The sequence below is a fragment of the Telmatherina bonti genome, assembly GCF_933228915.1.
Source record: "Telmatherina bonti genome assembly, chromosome: 10".
In the NCBI taxonomy this organism is placed as follows: domain Eukaryota; kingdom Metazoa; phylum Chordata; class Actinopteri; order Atheriniformes; family Telmatherinidae; genus Telmatherina; species Telmatherina bonti.
Window position 1 is genome coordinate 39,508,421 of NC_136628.1, and position 26,301 is coordinate 39,534,721.

Sequence of the window (26,301 nt, forward strand, 5' to 3'; positions counted from 1 at the left end):
CAGGTATGAGGATCAATAAATGACAATAAATGAGAATCTGATCTGGGACCTGCTGCTTCATATTGGCTTTATTATCGTTATTTACACATCGGCTGAATGATGTCACAATGCATCACCTCCTATTACGGGTCGTGTTCTAAGCAATCACGCTGTGATTTCTTGATGTCATCTGTAGTTGGGGCTGTGATGTCATGATGATGTCATCTGTTGTTGTTGGGGTTCTGGACAAAGTTGATGGAGTAGGAGCCGCTGGCCGGGTCCTGGTTCACTTGGAAGTTGTTGGTGGACAGTCCAAACGGTCTCAGCACCATGTTACCCAGGTCCTTCAGCTTGCCTGGACAGGTGTGGAGGCATACAGGTAAGTCTCAAGTGATGTCATAAATAATGGCGTGACGTGTTCAGGTGCAGTACATACTCATCATCTCCTCCTTCAACTTCTCGTTCCTCTCCTGAATCTGCTGAGGCAGCCTCTGAGAGTCAGACAGGTGAGAGGGAGACAGGTGGATAGGTCACTGCAAGTGAAAGCAGCATACTTTTTCCCAGCAGTCAGTGAACTCATCACGAGGGCTGAATGATAAATTGCATTAACAATATTGCAATAATACATCTGGAGAGCTGGTCATGTGACTTGCAAGCGGAGCTAATCAGGCAAGGAGAAAGTCAAGGCTGGCTGGGATGTGTTGCGCGATGGTCTGAGGCTCGGAGGGTGTTTGAACCAAAGAGAATAACTAAAACAGTCGCATAGCAGGCAACTGTCGCCACCTTGCCAAGTAAAACTATAAAACTTTACCAACACAGTTAACGCGAGAGAAAACATCACAAACCCATGTACGATAGCTGGGCAGCTACAACACCACAACCTGTACTTCAAGTAAGCAAAGTAGCGGCTGGCAGGATCCCTGACCGAAATGTCGGAAAGCTTCACGGCTAAGGCCTGTTAGCCGGGTTTATGACTGCGATGAGTACAGTGGATAAACCAGGCAGAATTCAGTTGCTCCTGTTTTAGCCAGGTTGGTATACCAACAGTATCTACCTACATCTAAGTTATACACCTATACCTACAGTATCTACCTACATCTAAGTTATACACCTATACCTACAGTATCTACCTACATCTAAGTTATACACCTATACCGACAGTATCTACCTACATCTAGGATATACACCTATACCAACAGTATCTACCTACATCTAAGTTATACACCTATACCTACAGTATCTACCTACATCTAAGTTATACACCTATACCAACAGTATCTACCTACATCTAAGTTATACACCTATACCTACAGTATCTACCTACATCTAAGTTATACACCTATACCTACAGTATCTACCTACATCTAAGTTATACACCTATACCTACAGTATCTACCTACATCTAAGTTATACACCGATACCTACAGTATCTACCTACATCTAAGTTATACACCAGTACCGACAGTATCTACCTACATCTAAGTTATACACCTATACCTACAGTATCTACCTACATCTAGGATATACACCTATACCGACAGCATCTACCTACATCTAAGTTATACACCTATACCTACAGTATCTACCTACATCTAAGTTATACACCTATACCGACAGTATCTACCTACATCTAAGTTATACACCTATACCGACAGTATCTACCTACATCTAAGTTATACACCTATACCGACAGTATCTACCTACATCTAAGTTATACACCTATACCGACAGTATCTACCTACATCTAAGTTATACACCTATACCTACAGTATCTACCTACATCTAAGTTATACACCGATACCTACAGTATCTACCTACATCTAAGTTATACACCTATACCGACAGTATCTACCTACATCTAAGTTATACACCTATACCGACAGTATCTACCTACATCTAAGTTATACACCTATACCTACAGTATCTACCTACATCTAAGTTATACACCTATACCGACAGTATCTACCTACATCTAAGTTATACACCTATACCAACAGCATCTACCTACATCTAAGTTATACACCTATACCGACAGTATCTACCTACATCTAAGTTATACACCTATACCGACAGTATCTACCTACATCTAAGTTATACACCTATACCGACAGCATCTACCTACATCTAAGTTATACACCTATACCGACAGTATCTACCTACATCTAAGTTATACACCTATACCGACAGCATCTACCTACATCTAAGTTATACACCTATACCGACAGTATCTACCTACATCTAAGTTATACACCTATACCTACAGTATCTACCTACATCTAAGTTATACACCTATACCGACAGTATCTACCTACATCTAGGATATACACCTATACCGACAGTATCTACCTACATCTAAGTTATACACCTATACCGACAGTATCTACCTACATCTAGGATATACACCTATACCGACAGCATCTACCTACATCTAAGTTATACACCTATACCGACAGTATCTACCTACATCTAAGTTATACACCTATACCGACAGTATCTACCTACATCTAAGTTATACACCTATACCTACAGTATCTACCTACATCTAAGTTATACACCTATACCGACAGTATCTACCTACATCTAGGATATACACCTATACCGACAGCATCTACCTACATCTAAGTTATACACCTATACCGACAGTATCTACCTACATCTAAGTTATACACCTATACCTACAGCATCTACCTACATCTAAGTTATACACCTATACCGACAGCATCTACCTACATCTAAGTTATACACCTATACCGACAGTATCTACCTACATCTAAGTTATACACCTATACCGACAGCATCTACCTACATCTAAGTTATACACCTATACCGACAGCATCTACCTACATCTAAGTTATACACCTATACCGACAGTATCTACCTACATCTAAGTTATACACCTATACCGACAGTATCTACCTACATCTAAGTTATACACCTATACCTACAGTATCTACCTACATCTAAGTTATACACCTATACCGACAGTATCTACCTACATCTAAGTTATACACCTATACCGACAGTATCTACCTACATCTAAGTTATACACCTATACCGACAGCATCTACCTACATCTAAGTTATACACCTATACCGACAGTATCTACCTACATCTAAGTTATACACCTATACCGACAGTATCTACCTACATCTAAGTTATACACCTATACCGACAGTATCTACCTACATCTAAGTTATACACCTATACCTACAGCATCTACCTACATCTAAGTTATACACCTATACCTACAGTATCTACCTACATCTAAGTTATACACCTATACCTACAGTATCTACCTACATCTAAGTTATACACCTATACCTACAGTATCTACCTACATCTAAGTTATACACCTATACCTACAGTATCTACCTACATCTAAGTTATACACCTATACCTACAGTATCTACCTACATCTAAGTTATACACCTATACCGACAGCATCTACCTACATCTAAGTTATACACCTATACCGACAGCATCTACCTACATCTAGGATATACACCTATACCGACAGCATCTACCTACATCTAAGTTATACACCTATACCTACAGTATCTACCTACATCTAAGTTATACACCTATACCGACAGTATCTACCTACATCTAAGTTATACACCTATACCGACAGTATCTACCTACATCTAAGTTATACACCTATACCTACAGTATCTACCTACATCTAAGTTATACACCTATACCGACAGTATCTACCTACATCTAAGTTATACACCTATACCGACAGTATCTACCTACATCTAAGTTATACACCTATACCGACAGTATCTACCTACATCTAAGTTATACACCTATACCGACAGCATCTACCTACATCTAGGATATACACCTATACCGACAGCATCTACCTACATCTAAGTTATACACCTATACCGACAGTATCTACCTACATCTAAGTTATACACCTATACCGACAGCATCTACCTACATCTAAGTTATACACCTATACCGACAGCATCTACCTACATCTAAGTTATACACCTATACCGACAGCATCTACCTACATCTAAGTTATACACCTATACCGACAGCATCTACCTACATCTAAGTTATACACCTATACCGACAGCATCTACCTACATCTAGGGTATACACCTATACCGACAGCATCTACCTACATCTAAGTTATACACCTATACCGACAGTATCTACCTACATCTAAGTTATACACCTATACCGGCAGTATCTACCTACATCTAGGATATACACCTATACCGACAGCATCTACCTACATCTAAGTTATACACCTATACCGACAGCATCTACCTACATCTAAGTTATACACCTATACCAACAGTATCTACCTACATCTAAGTTATACACCTATACCGACAGCATCTACCTACATCTAAGTTATACACCTATACCGACAGTATCTACCTACATCTAAGTTATACACCTATACCGACAGTATCTACCTACATCTAAGTTATACACCTATACCGACAGTATCTACCTACATCTAGGATATACACCTATACCGACAGCATCTACCTACATCTAAGTTATACACCTATACCAACAGTATCTACCTACATCTAAGTTATACACCTATACCGACAGTATCTACCTACATCTAAGTTATACACCTATACCGACAGTATCTACCTACATCTAAGTTATACACCTATACCGACAGTATCTACCTACATCTAAGTTATACACCTATACCGACAGTATCTACCTACATCTAAGTTATACACCTATACCTACAGCATCTACCTACATCTAAGTTATACACCTATACCTACAGTATCTACCTACATCTAAGTTATACACCTATACCTACAGTATCTACCTACATCTAAGTTATACACCTATACCGACAGTATCTACCTACATCTAAGTTATACACCTATACCTACAGTATCTACCTACATCTAAGTTATACACCTATACCGACAGTATCTACCTACATCTAAGTTATACACCTATACCTACAGTATCTACCTACATCTAAGTTATACACCTATACCGACAGTATCTACCTACATCTAAGTTATACACCTATACCTACAGTATCTACCTACATCTAAGTTATACACCTATACCTACAGTATCTACCTACATCTAAGTTATACACCTATACCTACAGTATCTACCTACATCTAAGTTATACACCTATACCTACAGTATCTACCTACATCTAAGTTATACACCTATACCGACAGTATCTACCTACATCTAGGATATACACCTATACCGACAGCATCTACCTACATCTAAGTTATACACCTATACCTACAGTATCTACCTACATCTAAGTTATACACCTATACCGACAGTATCTACCTACATCTAGGATATACACCTATACCGACAGCATCTACCTACATCTAAGTTATACACCTATACCTACAGTATCTACCTACATCTAAGTTATACACCTATACCTACAGTATCTACCTACATCTAAGTTATACACCTATACCGACAGTATCTACCTACATCTAAGTTATACACCTATACCTACAGTATCTACCTACATCTAAGTTATACACCTATACCTACAGTATCTACCTACATCTAAGTTATACACCTATACCGACAGCATCTACCTACATCTAGGGTATACACCTATACCGACAGCATCTACCTACATCTAAGTTATACACCTATACCGACAGTATCTACCTACATCTAAGTTATACACCTATACCGACAGTATCTACTTACATCTAAGTTATACACCTATACCTACAGTATCTACCTACATCTAAGTTATACACCTATACCGACAGCATCTACCTACATCTAAGTTATACACCTATACCTACAGTATCTACCTACATCTAAGTTATACACCTATACCGACAGTATCTACCTACATCTAAGTTATACACCTATACCGACAGCATCTACCTACATCTAAGTTATACACCTATACCGACAGTATCTACCTACATCTAAGTTATACACCTATACCGACAGTATCTACCTACATCTAAGTTATACACCTATACCGACAGCATCTACCTACATCTAAGTTATACACCTATACCGACAGTATCTACCTACATCTAAGTTATACACCTATACCGACAGTATCTACCTACATCTAAGTTATACACCTATACCGACAGTATCTACCTACATCTAAGTTATACACCTATACCGACAGTATCTACCTACATCTAAGTTATACACCTATACCGACAGCATCTACCTACATCTAAGTTATACACCTATACCGACAGTATCTACCTACATCTAAGTTATACACCTATACCTACAGCATCTACCTACATCTAAGTTATACACCTATACCTACAGTATCTACCTACATCTAAGTTATACACCTATACCGACAGTATCTACCTACATCTAAGTTATACACCTATACCTACAGTATCTACCTACATCTAAGTTATACACCTATACCGACAGTATCTACCTACATCTAAGTTATACACCTATACCAACAGTATCTACCTACATCTAAGTTATACACCTATACCGACAGTATCTACCTACATCTAAGTTATACACCTATACCTACAGCATCTACCTACATCTAAGTTATACACCTATACCGACAGTATCTACCTACATCTAAGTTATACACCTATACCTACAGTATCTACCTACATCTAAGTTATACACCTATACCGACAGTATCTACCTACATCTAAGTTATACACCTATACCTACAGTATCTACCTACATCTAAGTTATACACCTATACCGACAGTATCTACCTACATCTAAGTTATACACCTATACCGACAGTATCTACCTACATCTAGGATATACACCTATACCGACAGTATCTACCTACATCTAAGTTATACACCTATACCGACAGCATCTACCTACATCTAAGTTATACACCTATACCGACAGTATCTACCTACATCTAAGTTATACACCTATACCGACAGTATCTACCTACATCTAAGTTATACACCTATACCTACAGTATCTACCTACATCTAAGTTATACACCTATACCGACAGTATCTACCTACATCTAGGATATACACCTATACCGACAGCATCTACCTACATCTAAGTTATACACCTATACCGACAGCATCTACCTACATCTAAGTTATACACCTATACCGACAGTATCTACCTACATCTAAGTTATACACCTATACCGACAGTATCTACCTACATCTAAGTTATACACCTATACCGACAGTATCTACCTACATCTAAGTTATACACCTATACCGACAGTATCTACCTACATCTAAGTTATACACCTATACCGACAGTATCTACCTACATCTAAGTTATACACCTATACCAACAGCATCTACCTACATCTAAGTTATACACCTATACCGACAGTATCTACCTACATCTAAGTTATACACCTATACCAACAGCATCTACCTACATCTAAGTTATACACCTATACCGACAGTATCTACCTACATCTAAGTTATACACCTATACCTACAGTATCTACCTACATCTAAGTTATACACCTATACCGACAGTATCTACCTACATCTAAGTTATACACCTATACCGACAGTATCTACCTACATCTAAGTTATACACCTATACCGACAGCATCTACCTACATCTAAGTTATACACCTATACCGACAGTATCTACCTACATCTAGGATATACACCTATACCGACAGTATCTACCTACATCTAGGATATACACCTATACCGACAGTATCTACCTACATCTAGGATATACACCTATACCGACAGTATCTACCTACATCTAGGATATACACCTATACCGACAGTATCTACCTACATCTAAGTTATACACCTATACCTACAGTATCTACCTACATCTAAGTTATACACCTATACCGACAGTATCTACCTACATCTAAGTTATACACCTATACCGACAGTATCTACCTACATCTAAGTTATACACCTATACCGACAGTATCTACCTACATCTAAGTTATACACCTATACCGACAGTATCTACCTACATCTAGGATATACACCTATACCGACAGCATCTACCTACATCTAGGATATACACCTATACCGACAGTATCTACCTACATCTAAGTTATACACCTATACCGACAGTATCTACCTACATCTAAGTTATACACCTATACCGACAGTATCTACCTACATCTAAGTTATACACCTATACCGACAGTATCTACCTACATCTAGGATATACACCTATACCGACAGCATCTACCTACATCTAAGTTATACACCTATACCGACAGCATCTACCTACATCTAAGTTATACACCTATACCGACAGCATCTACCTACATCTAAGTTATACACCTATACCGACAGTATCTACCTACATCTAAGTTATACACCTATACCGACAGCATCTACCTACATCTAAGTTATACACCTATACCAACAGTATCTACCTACATCTAAGTTATACACCTGTACCGACAGTATCTACCTACATCTAAGTTATACACCTATACCGACAGTATCTACCTACATCTAAGTTATACACCTATACCGACAGCATCTACCTACATCTAAGTTATACACCTATACCGACAGTATCTACCTACATCTAAGTTATACACCTATACCGACAGCATCTACCTACATCTAAGTTATACACCTATACCGACAGTATCTACCTACATCTAAGTTATACACCTATACCGACAACATCTACCTACATCTAAGTTATACACCTATACCGACAGCATCTACCTACATCTAAGTTATACACCTATACCGACAGTATCTACCTACATCTAAGTTATACACCTATACCGACAGTATCTACCTACATCTAAGTTATACACCTATACCGACAGTATCTACCTACATCTAGGATATACACCTGTACCGACAGTATCTACCTACATCTAAGTTATACACCTATACCGACAGTATCTACCTACATCTAAGTTATACACCTATACCGACAGTATCTACCTACATCTAAGTTATACACCTATACCGACAGTATCTACCTACATCTAAGTTATACACCTATACCGACAGTATCTACCTACATCTAAGTTATACACCTATACCAACAGTATCTACCTACATCTAAGTTATACACCTATACCTACAGTATCTACCTACATCTAAGTTATACACCTATACCGACAGTATCTACCTACATCTAAGTTATACACCTATACCGACAGTATCTACCTACATCTAAGTTATACACCTATACCTACAGTATCTACCTACATCTAAGTTATACACCTATACCGACAGTATCTACCTACATCTAAGTTATACACCTATACCTACAGTATCTACCTACATCTAAGTTATACACCTATACCTACAGTATCTACCTACATCTAAGTTATACACCTATACCGACAGTATCTACCTACATCTAGGATATACACCTATACCGACAGCATCTACTTACATCAAGTTATACACCTATACCGACAGTATCTACCTACATCTAAGTTATACACCTATACCGACAGTATCTACCTACATCTAAGTTATACACCTATACCGACAGCATCTACCTACATCTAAGTTATACACCTATACCGACAGCATCTACCTACATCTAAGTTATACACCTATACCGACAGTATCTACCTACATCTAAGTTATACACCTATACCTACAGTATCTACCTACATCTAAGTTATACACCTATACCTACAGTATCTACCTACATCTAAGTTATACACCTATACCGACAGTATCTACCTACATCTAAGTTATACACCTATACCGACAGCATCTACCTACATCTAAGTTATACACCTATACCGACAGCATCTACCTACATCTAAGTTATACACCTATACCGACAGCATCTACCTACATCTAAGTTATACACCTATACCGACAGTATCTACCTACATCTAAGTTATACACCTATACCGACAGTATCTACCTACATCTAAGTTATACACCTATACCTACAGTATCTACCTACATCTAAGTTATACACCTATACCGACAGTATCTACCTACATCTAGGATATACACCTATACCGACAGTATCTACCTACATCTAAGTTATACACCTATACCGACAGTATCTACCTACATCTAAGTTATACACCTATACCGACAGCATCTACCTACATCTAGGATATACACCTATACCGACAGCATCTACCTACATCTAAGTTATACACCTATACCGATAGTATCTACCTACATCTAAGTTATACACCTATACCGACAGCATCTACCTACATCTAAGTTATACACCTATACCGACAGCATCTACCTACATCTAAGTTATACACCTATACCGACAGCATCTACCTACATCTAAGTTATACACCTATACCGACAGTATCTACCTACATCTAAGTTATACACCTATACCGACAGCATCTACCTACATCTAAGTTATACACCTATACCGACAGCATCTACCTACATCTAAGTTATACACCTATACCGACAGCATCTACCTACATCTAAGTTATACACCTATACCGACAGTATCTACCTACATCTAAGTTATACACCTATACCGACAGCATCTACCTACATCTAAGTTATACACCTATACCGACAGTATCTACCTACATCTAAGTTATACACCTATACCTACAGTATCTACCTACATCTAAGTTATACACCTATACCGACAGCATCTACCTACATCTAAGTTATACACCTATACCGACAGTATCTACCTACATCTAAGTTATACACCTATACCGACAGCATCTACCTACATCTAAGTTATACACCTATACCAACAGTATCTACCTACATCTAAGTTATACACCTATACCGACAGTATCTACCTACATCTAAGTTATACACCTATACCTACAGTATCTACTTACATCTAAGTTATACACCTGTACCGACAGCATCTACCTACATCTAAGTTATACACCTATACCGACAGTATCTACCTACATCTAAGTTATACACCTATACCGACAGTATCTACCTACATCTAAGTTATACACCTATACCGACAGTATCTACCTACATCTAAGTTATACACCTATACCGACAGTATCTACCTACATCTAAGTTATACACCTATACCGACAGTATCTACCTACATCTAAGTTATACACCTATACCGACAGCATCTACCTACATCTAAGTTATACACCTATACCGACAGTATCTACCTACATCTAAGTTATACACCTATACCGACAGCATCTACCTACATCTAAGTTATACACCTATACCAACAGTATCTACCTACATCTAAGTTATACACCTATACCGACAGTATCTACCTACATCTAAGTTATACACCTATACCGACAGCATCTACCTACATCTAAGTTATACACCTATACCGACAGCATCTACCTACATCTAAGTTATACACCTATACCGACAGTATCTACCTACATCTAAGTTATACACCTATACCGACAGTATCTACCTACATCTAAGTTATACACCTATACCGACAGCATCTACCTACATCTAAGTTATACACCTATACCGACAGTATCTACCTACATCTAGGATATACACCTATACCGACAGCATCTACCTACATCTAAGTTATACACCTATACCGACAGCATCTACCTACATCTAGGATATACACCTATACCGACAGCATCTACCTACATCTAAGTTATACACCTATATCTACAGTATCTACCTACATCTAAGTTATACACCTATACCTACAGTATCTACCTACATCTAAGTTATACACCTATACCGACAGTATCTACCTACATCTAAGTTATACACCTATACCTACAGTATCTACCTACATCTAAGTTATACACCTATACCTACAGTATCTACCTACATCTAAGTTATACACCTATACCTACAGTATCTACCTACATCTAAGTTATACACCTATACCGACAGTATCTACCTACATCTAAGTTATACACCTATACCGACAGCATCTACCTACATCTAGGATATACACCTATACCGACAGCATCTACCTACATCTAAGTTATACACCTATACCGACAGTATCTACCTACATCTAAGTTATACACCTATACCTACAGTATCTACCTACATCTCAGTTATACACCTATACCTACAGTATCTACCTACATCTAAGTTATACACCTATACCTACAGTATCTACCTACATCTCAGTTATACACCTATACCTACAGTATCTACCTACATCTAAGTTATACACCTATACCTACAGTATCTACCTACATCTAAGTTATACACCTATACCTACAGTATCTACCTACATCTAAGTTATACACCTATACCTACAGTATCTACCTACATCTAAGTTATACACCTATACCTACAGTATCTACCTACATCTAAGTTATACACCTATACCTACAGTATCTACCTACATCTAAGTTATACACCTATACCGACAGCATCTACCTACATCTAAGTTATACACCTATACCGACAGCATCTACCTACATCTAAGTTATACACCTATACCGACAGCATCTACCTACATCTAAGTTATACACCTATACCGACAGCATCTACCTACATCTAAGTTATACACCTATACCGACAGCATCTACCTACATCTAAGTTATACACCTATACCGACAGTATCTACCTACATCTAAGTTATACACCTATACCTACAGTATCTACCTACATCTCAGTTATACACCTATACCTACAGTATCTACCTACATCTAAGTTATACACCTATACCGACAGTATCTACCTACATCTAAGTTATACACCTATACCGACAGTATCTACCTACATCTAAGTTATACACCTATACCGACAGTATCTACCTACATCTAAGTTATACACCTATACCGACAGTATCTACCTACATCTAAGTTATACACCTATACCGACAGCATCTACCTACATCTAAGTTATACACCTATACCGACAGCATCTACCTACATCTAAGTTATACACCTATACCGACAGTATCTACCTACATCTAAGTTATACACCTATACCGACAGTATCTACCTACATCTAAGTTATACACCTATACCGACAGTATCTACCTACATCTAAGTTATACACCTATACCGACAGTATCTACCTACATCTAAGTTATACACCTATACCGACAGTATCTACCTACATCTAAGTTATACACCTATACCGACAGTATCTACCTACATCTAAGTTATACACCTATACCGACAGTATCTACCTACATCTAAGTTATACACCTATACCGACAGTATCTACCTACATCTAAGTTATACACCTATACCGACAGTATCTACCTACATCTAGGATATACACCTATACCGACAGCATCTACCTACATCTAAGTTATACACCTATACCGACAGTATCTACCTACATCTAGGATATACACCTATACCGACAGCATCTACCTACATCTAGGATATACACCTATACCGACAGTATCTACCTACATCTAAGTTATACACCTATACCGACAGTATCTACCTACATCTAAGTTATACACCTATACCGACAGTATCTACCTACATCTAAGTTATACACCTATACCGACAGTATCTACCTACATCTAAGTTATACACCTATACCGACAGCATCTACCTACATCTAAGTTATACACCTATACCGACAGCATCTACCTACATCTAAGTTATACACCTATACCGACAGCATCTACCTACATCTAAGTTATACACCTATACCGACAGTATCTACCTACATCTAAGTTATACACCTATACCGACAGTATCTACCTACATCTAAGTTATACACCTATACCGACAGCATCTACCTACATCTAAGTTATACACCTATACCAACAGTATCTACCTACATCTAAGTTATACACCTGTACCGACAGTATCTACCTACATCTAAGTTATACACCTATACCGACAGCATCTACCTACATCTAAGTTATACACCTATACCGACAGTATCTACCTACATCTAAGTTATACACCTATACCGACAGCATCTACCTACATCTAAGTTATACACCTATACCGACAGTATCTACCTACATCTAAGTTATACACCTATACCGACAACATCTACCTACATCTAAGTTATACACCTATACCGACAGCATCTACCTACATCTAAGTTATACACCTATACCGACAGTATCTACCTACATCTAAGTTATACACCTATACCGACAGTATCTACCTACATCTAAGTTATACACCTATACCGACAGTATCTACCTACATCTAGGATATACACCTGTACCGACAGTATCTACCTACATCTAAGTTATACACCTATACCGACAGTATCTACCTACATCTAAGTTATACACCTATACCGACAGTATCTACCTACATCTAAGTTATACACCTATACCGACAGTATCTACCTACATCTAAGTTATACACCTATACCGACAGTATCTACCTACATCTAAGTTATACACCTATACCAACAGTATCTACCTACATCTAAGTTATACACCTATACCTACAGTATCTACCTACATCTAAGTTATACACCTATACCGACAGTATCTACCTACATCTAAGTTATACACCTATACCGACAGTATCTACCTACATCTAAGTTATACACCTATACCTACAGTATCTACCTACATCTAAGTTATACACCTATACCGACAGTATCTACCTACATCTAAGTTATACACCTATACCTACAGTATCTACCTACATCTAAGTTATACACCTATACCTACAGTATCTACCTACATCTAAGTTATACACCTATACCGACAGTATCTACCTACATCTAGGATATACACCTATACCGACAGCATCTACCTACATCAAGTTATACACCTATACCGACAGTATCTACCTACATCTAAGTTATACACCTATACCGACAGTATCTACCTACATCTAAGTTATACACCTATACCGACAGCATCTACCTACATCTAAGTTATACACCTATACCGACAGCATCTACCTACATCTAAGTTATACACCTATACCGACAGTATCTACCTACATCTAAGTTATACACCTATACCTACAGTATCTACCTACATCTAAGTTATACACCTATACCTACAGTATCTACCTACATCTAAGTTATACACCTATACCGACAGTATCTACCTACATCTAAGTTATACACCTATACCGACAGCATCTACCTACATCTAAGTTATACACCTATACCGACAGCATCTACCTACATCTAAGTTATACACCTATACCGACAGCATCTACCTACATCTAAGTTATACACCTATACCGACAGTATCTACCTACATCTAAGTTATACACCTATACCGACAGTATCTACCTACATCTAGGATATACACCTATACCGACAGTATCTACCTACATCTAAGTTATACACCTATACCGACAGTATCTACCTACATCTAGGATATACACCTATACCGACAGTATCTACCTACATCTAAGTTATACACCTATACCGACAGTATCTACCTACATCTAAGTTATACACCTATACCTACAGTATCTACCTACATCTAAGTTATACACCTATACCGACAGTATCTACCTACATCTAGGATATACACCTATACCGACAGTATCTACCTACATCTAAGTTATACACCTATACCGACAGTATCTACCTACATCTAAGTTATACACCTATACCGACAGCATCTACCTACATCTAAGTTATACACCTATACCAACAGTATCTACCTACATCTAAGTTATACACCTATACCGACAGTATCTACCTACATCTAAGTTATACACCTATACCTACAGTATCTACTTATATCTAAGTTATACACCTGTACCGACAGCATCTACCTACATCTAAGTTATACACCTATACCGACAGTATCTACCTACATCTAAGTTATACACCTATACCGACAGTATCTACCTACATCTAAGTTATACACCTATACCGACAGTATCTACCTACATCTAAGTTATACACCTATACCGACAGTATCTACCTACATCTAAGTTATACACCTATACCGACAGTATCTACCTACATCTAAGTTATACACCTATACCGACAGCATCTACCTACATCTAAGTTATACACCTATACCGACAGTATCTACCTACATCTAAGTTATACACCTATACCGACAGCATCTACCTACATCTAAGTTATACACCTATACCAACAGTATCTACCTACATCTAAGTTATACACCTATACCGACAGTATCTACCTACATCTAAGTTATACACCTATACCGACAGCATCTACCTACATCTAAGTTATACACCTATACCGACAGCATCTACCTACATCTAAGTTATACACCTATACCGACAGTATCTACCTACATCTAAGTTATACACCTATACCGACAGTATCTACCTACATCTAAGTTATACACCTATACCGACAGCATCTACCTACATCTAAGTTATACACCTATACCGACAGTATCTACCTACATCTAAGTTATACACCTATACCGACAGTATCTACCTACATCTAAGTTATACACCTATACCGACAGCATCTACCTACATCTAAGTTATACACCTATACCGACAGTCTCTACCTACATCTAAGTTATACACCTATACCGACAGCATCTACCTACATCTAAGTTATACACCTATACCGACAGCATCTACCTACATCTAAGTTATACACCTATACCGACAGCATCTACCTACATCTAAGTTATACACCTATACCGACAGTATCTACCTACATCTAAGTTATACACCTATACCTACAGCATCTACCTACATCTAAGTTATACACCTATACCGACAGCATCTACCTACATCTAAGTTATACACCTATACCGACAGTATCTACCTACATCTAAGTTATACACCTATACCGACAGTATCTACCTACATCTAAGTTATACACCTATACCGACAGCATCTACCTACATCTAAGTTATACACCTATACCGACAGCATCTACCTACATCTAAGTTATACACCTATACCGACAGTATCTACCTACATCTAAGTTATACACCTATACCGACAGCATCTACCTACATCTAAGTTATACACCTATACCGACAGCATCTACCTACATCTAAGTTATACACCTATACCGACAGTATCTACCTACATCTAAGTTATACACCTATACCTACAGTATCTACTTACATCTAAGTTATACACCAGTACCGACAGTATCTACCTACATCTAAGTTATACACCTATACCGACAGCATCTACCTACATCTAAGTTATACACCTATACCGACAGCATCTACCTACATCTAAGTTATACACCTATACCTACAGTATCTACTTACATCTAAGTTATACACCAGTACCGACAGTATCTACCTACATCTAAGTTATACACCTATACCGACAGCATCTACCTACATCTAAGTTATACACCTATACCGACAGCATCTACCTACATCTAAGTTATATACCTATACCGACAGTATCTACCTACATCTAGGATATACACCTATACCGACAGCATCTACCTACATCTAAGTTATACACCTATACCGACAGTATCTACCTACATCTAAGTTATACACCTATACCTACAGTATCTACCTACATCTAAGTTATACACCTATACCTACAGTATCTACCTACATCTAAGTTATACACCTATACCGACAGTATCTACCTACATCTAAGTTATACACCTATACCGACAGTATCTACCTACATCTAAGTTATACACCTATACCGACAGCATCTACCTACATCTAAGTTATACACCTATACCGACAGCATCTACCTACATCTAAGTTATACACCTATACCGACAGTATCTACCTACATCTAGGATATACACCTATACCGACAGTATCTACCTACATCTAAGTTATACACCTATACCGACAGTATCTACCTACATCTAAGTTATACACCTATACCGACAGTATCTACCTACATCTAAGTTATACACCTATACCGACAGTATCTACCTACATCTAGGATATACACCTATACCGACAGTATCTACCTACATCTAAGTTATACACCTATACCAACAGCATCTACCTACATCTAAGTTATACACCTATACCGACAGTATCTACCTACATCTAAGTTATACACCTATACCTACAGTATCTACCTACATCTAAGTTATACACCTATACCGACAGTATCTACCTACATCTAAGTTATACACCTATACCGACAGTATCTACCTACATCTAAGTTATACACCTATACCGACAGTATCTACCTACATCTAAGTTATACACCTATACCGACAGTATCTACCTACATCTAGGATATACACCTATACCGACAGCATCTACCTACATCTAAGTTATACACCTATACCGACAGTATCTACCTACATCTAGGATATACACCTATACCGACAGCATCTACCTACATCTAAGTTATACACCTATACCGACAGTATCTACCTACATCTAGGATATACACCTATACCGACAGCATCTACCTACATCTAGGATATACACCTATACCGACAGTATCTACCTACATCTAAGTTATACACCTATACCGACAGCATCTACCTACATCTAAGTTATACACCTATACCGACAGCATCTACCTACATCTAAGTTATACACCTATACCGACAGCATCTACCTACATCTAAGTTATACACCTATACCGACAGCATCTACCTACATCTAAGTTATACACCTATACCAACAGCATTTACCTACATCTAAGTTATACACCTATACCGACAGTATCTACCTACATCTAAGTTATACACCTATACCAACAGCATCTACCTACATCTAAGTTATACACCTATACCTACAGTATCTACCTACATCTAAGTTATACACCTATACCGACAGCATCTACCTACATCTAAGTTATACACCTATACCGACAGCATCTACCTACATCTAAGTTATACACCTATACCGACAGCATCTACCTACATCTAAGTTATACACCTATACCGACAGTATCTACCTACATCTAAGTTATACACCTATACCGACAGCATCTACCTACATCTAAGTTATACACCTATACCGACAGCATCTACCTACATCTAAGTTATACACCTATACCGACAGTATCTACCTACATCTAAGTTATACACCTATACCGACAGCATCTACCTACATCTAAGTTATACACCTATACCGACAGCATCTACCTACATCTAAGTTATACACCTATACCGACAGTATCTACCTACATCTAAGTTATACACCTATACCGACAGTATCTACCTACATCTAAGTTATACACCTATACCGACAGCATCTACCTACATCTAAGTTATACACCTATACCGACAGTATCTACCTACATCTAAGTTATACACCTATACCGACAGTATCTACCTACATCTAAGTTATACACCTATACCGACAGCATCTACCTACATCTAGGATATACACCTATACCGACAGCATCTACCTACATCTAAGTTATACACCTATACCGACAGTATCTACCTACATCTAAGTTATACACCTATACCGACAGTATCTACCTACATCTAAGTTATACACCTATACCTACAGTATCTACCTACATCTAGGGTATACACCTATACATATACACCTATACCTACAGTATACACCTATACATACACCTATGCCTACAGAATATGCCTACATCTAGGGTATACACCTATACATATACACCTATACGTAAAGTATACACCTATACATACACCTACAGTATACAGCTATACTGACAGTATACAGAATAGAATGTGCTTTTATTCCAAAGTTGATAGCCTTACAGGACACAACCATAGACTGTATATAAAAGATGGGTCCAGCCAGTGTGACATCATCTGCAGGTTGATCATGGGGGTCATACTCTGACCCGCCTGCAGCTAAGCGCTAACCCAGAGCTAACCAGCTGGAGGTAGGCAGGTCAAAGTTAAGTCACACTGTTAGCTGGGTTAAAAAAAAAGTTGTGCTACACTCTGCCTTTTTGGAGCAGGATACTGAGTACCTGTCAATCAAAAGGACACAACCACCAATGATGCCAAATTATGCTGGTAATATTTTGTCCCAGCAGTCAGTGAACTCACCATACAGGCCTGCCTGGCACTGATGTGGTTTGGGTCTCGTTGCAGAACCTTCTTGTAGTCCTCCAGAGCTTCATCCAACTTCTCAGTCTGTTCATAAAGCTCCGCCCTCCTCAGTAACGCCCGCAGATAAGTTGGATCCAGATCTATCGCTATGGCAACCATAAAGACCTTTGATTACTTTAGTGACTGACATGATGAAGCAGTGACATGATGACATTCCTCACCTCTGCTGCAGTCAGTGATGGCCTGATCCTTCAGCTCCTGCAGGAACACATTGTTAGCATTATGCTAAAGCTAATGATTAGCACCAGAACTCTGTTTTCAGACACCTTTCGTATTTCTCTCAGAAACATTCTAATGTAACGTTTAACCTGGTCACTTTCAGCTCACCGTAAACTAGTATTAGAATCAGCTTTATTTGTCATTGAGCCAGCATCCTGGCAGTTCGCGCAAGGGGGATGATAACCAGCCTGCTGAGGCCAGTCCAGGGATCCAGATCCAGATAACAGCTTTGTTTCGGGTCAGGCTAAGCGTCCTTTGGCTCAGCTTTGAGTCCTTAGTGGTTTCAGTCGGACTCCAAACAGCTGGATCGGGTCAGTTTCCACCAAACCGGTTCTCCACGATGTTTCCCACCTACAGACTGAGCTCCAGAACCAAAACCAGTCTGCCAGTTCGGGCCAGACTGGTTTTGGGCCAGCTCTAGCACTCGAACCGCATGAGTTCGAGTGCTAGTTGCTTGGCATCGTCCACCACAGATCTTCCAGACTTAGCGACACACCAGGAAACCGCACACGCCAACCAGCAGAAACCAGTTATCATAAATCCAATTGTGTAAAAATCCTCCACAGAAAGAAGCGACAGACACATGACCTTTATCATGTCTCCATCAGTTGCATTGAGAGCCCTGCTGACCAGATCCACGATTTAGATTCAGCAGGAAATGGAGAAAGAGGCTCAGATGGACAAATGAACAAGCAGCAGGCAAAGTGGGAATGGAAGGAGTCTATTCACACAAAATGGACTAAATTAATAAAATGTAGCATAAAAAGCGTATTACAATCATATTGCCATGATGCTGATAAAATATTAGCATATTGTGATTATATTAGCATAATATAAGCTCATCATAGCTCAGACAGACCTGCTGGAGGCAGATCAGCTGATCTTCTCAGGCCTCAGATAAAGCAGGAGCTCCACTGTACATCAGACACCTAATAGTTCCATATATTCCTAACTGAAAACTTGGCTCTCAGGCTGCAGGTCTACTGTGGTTCTAGAGTCTCTAAGAGAACGGTCTTCAGCCATCAGGCTCCCCTCTGATTGAACCTGATCCCAGTCCAGATTCAGATCCCAGTCTGACTCCCTCTCTGCCTTTAAATTCCAGCTTAAGACCTTCCTCTGTGACACATCTTATAGTTCAGGGATCTATTCGTCTCTTAGTGATGCTGCTTGGCTCAGACTGCTGAGGAACATCCCATAATGCTCTTCCTCTTCCTGCTCCTCATCTTCCATGTGGAAACGTGTGACAGTATTGCCAAGCAACATATTAGCATGATGTTAGCATTATGTTTACAGATGAAATGAAATGAAAAATACTTTATTAATCCCCAAAGGGAAATATTATAGTATATAATAATAATAACTAGAGGAGGTCTTGTTCCGGAGGCTGATGGCTGCTGGCAGGAATGATCTTCTGTATCTTTCAGTCTTACATGGGACCTGAAGAAGCCTCTCACTGAACACACTTTGTTGTTTCATCACTGTGTTGTGGAGAGGGTGTGAAGAATCCTCCATCATCTTCATCAGCTTGTGCAGCATTCTTCTTTGGACAATCAGCTCCAGCGGCTCCAGAGTTACTCCAAGCACAGAAGCAGCTTTCTGGATCAGTTTGTTGATTCTCTTCAAGTCTCTGGTTCTGATGCTACTACCCCAGCAGATGCTGCAAAGCTGACTGCACTCTCCACAACAGACTTATAGAAGATATGCAACATCTTGGTGCAGACGTTAAACCATCTCAGCTTCCCTGTCTCCATCCCTGAAGGCTTTCTTTTTGATGTTCAGCAGCTTTTTCAGGTCTCTGGTGATCCAGGGTTTGTTATTGGGGAAGCACCTCACTGTTCTTGTTGGGACGATGCTGTCCACATAGAAGTTTATGTAATCTGTCACACACTCAGTCATGGCGTTGATGTCGTCTCCATGAGGTTCACAGAGGACGTTCCAGTCTGTAGCCTCAAAGCCTCCTCTAAGAGCATCTTCAGCTTCAGCAGACCAGATTTTGATAGTCTTTGTGATGACTGGTTGCTGCTGAACGATGGGCTTGTAGGTGGAGGTGAGAAGAACCAGATTATGGTCAGATCTTCCTAAAGGAGGCGGGGCAGAACAACTGGATCCATTATTCATATTTGTATAAAATAAGTCCAACATCTTATTTTCTCTGGTGGAGCAGCTGACAAACTGCTGGAATGTTGGTAGAGTTGCAGAGAGGGAGACGTTGTTGAAGTCTCCGGAGATCGCCATGAATGAGTTTGGATGCTGTGTTTGTAGCCGAGCAACGACGGAGCTGATGACGTCACAGGCTGTGTCTGGTGCGGTACCAGGTATTATATAAACCGCTACCAGAATAACACAGGTAAACTCTCTGGGTAAATAATATGGACGGAAGCTCACAGCTAACAGTTCCATGTCCCTTGTGCATATCTTCTCCTTGACAGTAACATGTCCAGGATGAAACCAACGCTGGTTAACCAGCACTGCAATTCCACCACCCTTTAGCTTTCCGCTGTGTTGTCTACTGCGGTCTGCACGGACCGTTTTAAAGCCCGGTACAGACACATTACAGTCAGGGATGTGTTCATGCAGCCATGTCTCGGTGAAGCACATAATACTGCACTCTCTGTATTCTTTCTGAGACCTTGTTAGCATCTCGAGCTCGTCCGTTTTGTTAGCTAGCGATCTCACATTACCCATGACGACGGTCGGGAGAAATGGTTTAAATCTCCATCTCTTTCTCCTCTGTCTGACTCCTGCTCTGCAACCTCTTTCTTTTCAACTCCACGGTGCACTCTAGAATGGAATATGTATTATATAATATATAAGCAACGTATTAGCATGATGTAAGCATATTAGCTAGATATTAGTCATGTTTACAAATTAGTACCATGTTTACATATTAGTACCATGTTTACATATTAGCAACATATTAGCATGATGTTAGCACCATGTTTACATATTAGCAACATATTAGCAGGATGTTAGCACCATGTTTACATATTAGCAACATGTTAGCATCATGTTTACATATAAGCTTCATTTTTACATATTGGTTTACATATTAGCACCAAGTTTACATATTAGCAACATATTAGCAGGATGTTAGCACCATGTTTACATATTAGCAACATGTTAGCACCATGTTTACATATAAGCTTCATTTTTACATATTGGTTTACATATTAGCACCAAGTTTACATATTAGCAACATATTAGCATGATGTTAGCACCATGTTTACATATTAGTAATGCATTAGCATGATGTTAGCACCATGTTTACATATTGGCAACATATTAGCATGATTTTACCAGCATGTTTACGTATTAGCATCATGTTTACATATTAGCAATGTATTAGCATTATTTCCACTCCTGCTCTCAGCGAAGGCAGATGCTTTTCTCTTTGCTCCTGTTTCCTCCCCTCCCTCCCACTCTGGCCTGCAACTTTGTCCTGTCTGACTCAGAGCCTCTTTTTACATCTCTTTACTCAAATTTACATCATGGATTTGATCAGCCGGTCTCTCAACGCTATTGATCAAATTTTCTCAACCCGAAGATCGGGCAGAGGGGAGCCCGCATGTCCTGAGGGGACGCTTCCGGCTGGATACGTTCAGGACTCATGGGCCAGGTGGAGACCGTTGTGTCTGGCGGTTCTGTCCTCTGAGGACGTGGAGGATGTTTACATCTTTGGATTATTAGTGATTGGGATTCTGCTGATTGGCGCTGGTGGACTTCTGATCTACCTCAAGACCTGTGAGAGTCTGACAACAACTGGCAGGCTCCCAGAATTCTGTAACGGTATGTGCCGGGCTAGCAGTGCATAGACTCTTGCGTTGACCGGACTCGACTGTAAGCAGGATGCCAGTCTGGTCCATACTGGTCATTTGGCCGCGGTCCCAGAGCTGGTCCGCAGAATCGACAACAACATGGAGAAGATGTCTGCTAGAATCAGTGGAAATTGACTCCCCCATTTGGCTGTTTGGAGCTGCCAGCCTGAGACCTGCTATGGACTCAAGGTCAAGGGCAAATTGTTTTCCTCGCCTGGAACCCAAAGAACAATCATATCTGAATTCGGCGTCCCAACAGCCTTGGACCGGTGCAACCCCCCCTGAGAACGGAAGAAGACATGTTCATAGACGCTCTGTCCCCCTCCTCATCTGGCCCCAGTCCCCTCCCACATGACTCACCACCTTCCTGGACTTTGTGCGTCTTGTTTGAGTTTGTGCTTCAGTGTATGAGGTTTTTTTCTCTGTATCTCCAGACTGCGTCATCTTGTGGTGCGGCCCAGAGTTACATGACCTTTTTTCCCTCGAACCCCCCTATGATTGTAATGTATCTCTGTTCTTTTCTGTTATAAGGCGGCGCCGGTAAACTGGCTGCACGGCCTGAGCTTCAGCTTGGTTCTGTATTATTCTTTTGTCAGTAATGTTACATGTTTGTATGTCAAACCTTGGACGAGCTGGCTGGAACTTTGAATTTCCCCTCGGGGATGAATAAAGTATCTTTGATTTGATTTGATTACATATTAGCATCATGTTTACATATTAGCACCATATTAGCGTGATTTTTGCACCATATTAACATATTAGCATGATGTTAGCACCATGTTTACATCATATTCGCATCAGATTAGTATGATGTTACCTGGTGCAGTCTTGCAGCAGCTCTATTGGAGAACAACACTGCTCTCTCTCTGCTGAAACACATAGGACACAAAGCTAACGCCTCCGTGTAGCTGAGCTCCGCCTCAGACCAGTCTGCAAAACAAACATGCTGGTTACTGACTGGTTTACATGCTAGGTACATGGGTATATACTGGGTTAAAGCAGTTTATGCTAGTTTCTATTGGGTATGCTAGGTTAAGTGGGTAATCTCACCTCCAGCTTTAAACTGTGTGTTTCCTGCTTCCTTCAGAGTTAAACTCTGCTGCCGTCGACTCTGAAACAGAAACACAGGTTGACATAAGAAAACTGATTTCCAGCAGTCTGTCAGACACTCAAAGGCCTCACGTGTTACCTCCCGCTCCTCCAACGTCAGCTCCTTCTCCACCTCCCTCAGGTAGTCGTCATCAAACTCTACCTCTCTGCAGGTGTCCCGTTTAATCTCCTCTTCCTCCTCATCCTCCTCTTCCTCTTGTCCCCTTTCCCCTGTCTCGCTCTCTGTGTCTCTTCTGTCCATCAGTCTGTCTGTCTGAACATCCTCTGAACCTTCAGGGTTCTGTCTGGGTTTTGCCTCCTCTTCCTCCTCCTCCTCCTCCTCCTTCTGCTCCTCCCTGAGGCCAGGAGGCCCCAGGGTTTCATGGCAGTCGTAGAAGTGCTCCTCCTGGTCCTGCTCCTCCTTTCTTTGGGCTTGTCCAGCTGTTCTGCTGCTCATCCTGGAGCTCTGCAACACAAACCAACCTGAACCTGGTTTCTGTGAAAAGTGCTGTAGAAATAAACTTTATTTGAAAGTGTTTTTATGGACCTGAAGCAGCTTCAGAGGCTGCTTTATTCTGCCAGAACCTCGCAATTCTGACCCGGTTCTGGCCCCCGTCAGGAGATCTGGATCAGAACCGAACTGACCCGGAACTGCTCCAGCAGGGCTACATGCTAATAGCTAACTGCCAAACTAACACACGGCTGCGGACCGTAAACGTCACATCTACCACCTTATACGTCACAGCTTACCGCCATGACATCAGAGTGAAGCCAGAGGCGACCTGAACAGGTAATCAGGATAAAAACAGCTGATTTTCTGCCTCACCTGTAAACACCGGTAGGTCTGCTCAAAACGCTCCCTGACGTAACTTCCGGGTCCGCGTTCTTCTTCATGAGTCTTAAATGTGGGTGGTTACTGACCCCTGCTGGAGGAGATCAGCTCACAGTCGGATCAATTTCTGCTCGGAATCAGGTGGTAACGTCATAAAAACCGTGACATGAATACATATAGAATCAGAACGGTTGAAAATAACTTTATTAATGATGTACGATCTGATATTAAAGTACACAGAGACGCATTTCTGTGGTATCTTTAACGCTTGTCTTTTATTTCTTCTTCTCCGACTCCTGAACGTCTGTCAGGGCAGGCTAAACACAACAGCGGCATCAGACTGCCCCTCGTGGCCGGAGTCATGAACACAACATACGTCACAACTTTTACATTTGAAAAAAACAAAGATCTGTTGTCATGGTAACATGTTCTAATGAAATCCCTCCTGTTGATGAACCTCTTCATTTTCTGTCTTCCCATGAGTTAAGTAATTACTTACTGTAATTTCTGTTTCAATCCATTCTTATCAACTGTCCCTAAACCCGGACGTGTCCAGAGTCCACCCTCCATAAAC

General features: G+C 39.8%; 1 protein-coding gene across 1 annotated transcript; it reads right to left on the reverse strand.

The window, feature by feature from the left end:
- Window positions 1–81: 81 nt before the first annotated feature.
- Window positions 82–25,749, reverse strand: ttc1 (tetratricopeptide repeat domain 1). Its single transcript, XM_079247596.1, has 8 exons — window positions 25,722–25,749; window positions 24,996–25,361; window positions 24,857–24,917; window positions 24,624–24,736; window positions 19,934–19,970; window positions 19,710–19,858; window positions 416–470; window positions 82–334 (listed from the first exon to the last, which is right to left on the reverse strand). The coding sequence occupies exons 2-8, from the start codon at window positions 25,350–25,352 to the stop codon at window positions 201–203; spliced, it is 906 nt and encodes a 301-aa protein (XP_079103722.1). The 5' UTR covers window positions 25,353–25,361; window positions 25,722–25,749; the 3' UTR covers window positions 82–200.
- Window positions 25,750–26,301: the final 552 nt, after the last annotated feature.

Coding starts and splice junctions, on each gene's coding strand:
- ttc1 (XM_079247596.1), bottom strand. CDS start 25,352: ATGAGCAGCAGAACAGCTGGACAAGCCCAAAGAAAGGAGGAGCAGGAC. Junction 24,737..24,856: donor CACACAGTTTAAAGCTGGAG/GTGAGATTACCC, acceptor TTTGTTTTGCAG/ACTGGTCTGAGGCGGAGCTC. Junction 19,859..19,933: donor CATCACTGACTGCAGCAGAG/GTGAGGAATGTC, acceptor TGGTTGCCATAG/CGATAGATCTGGATCCAACT.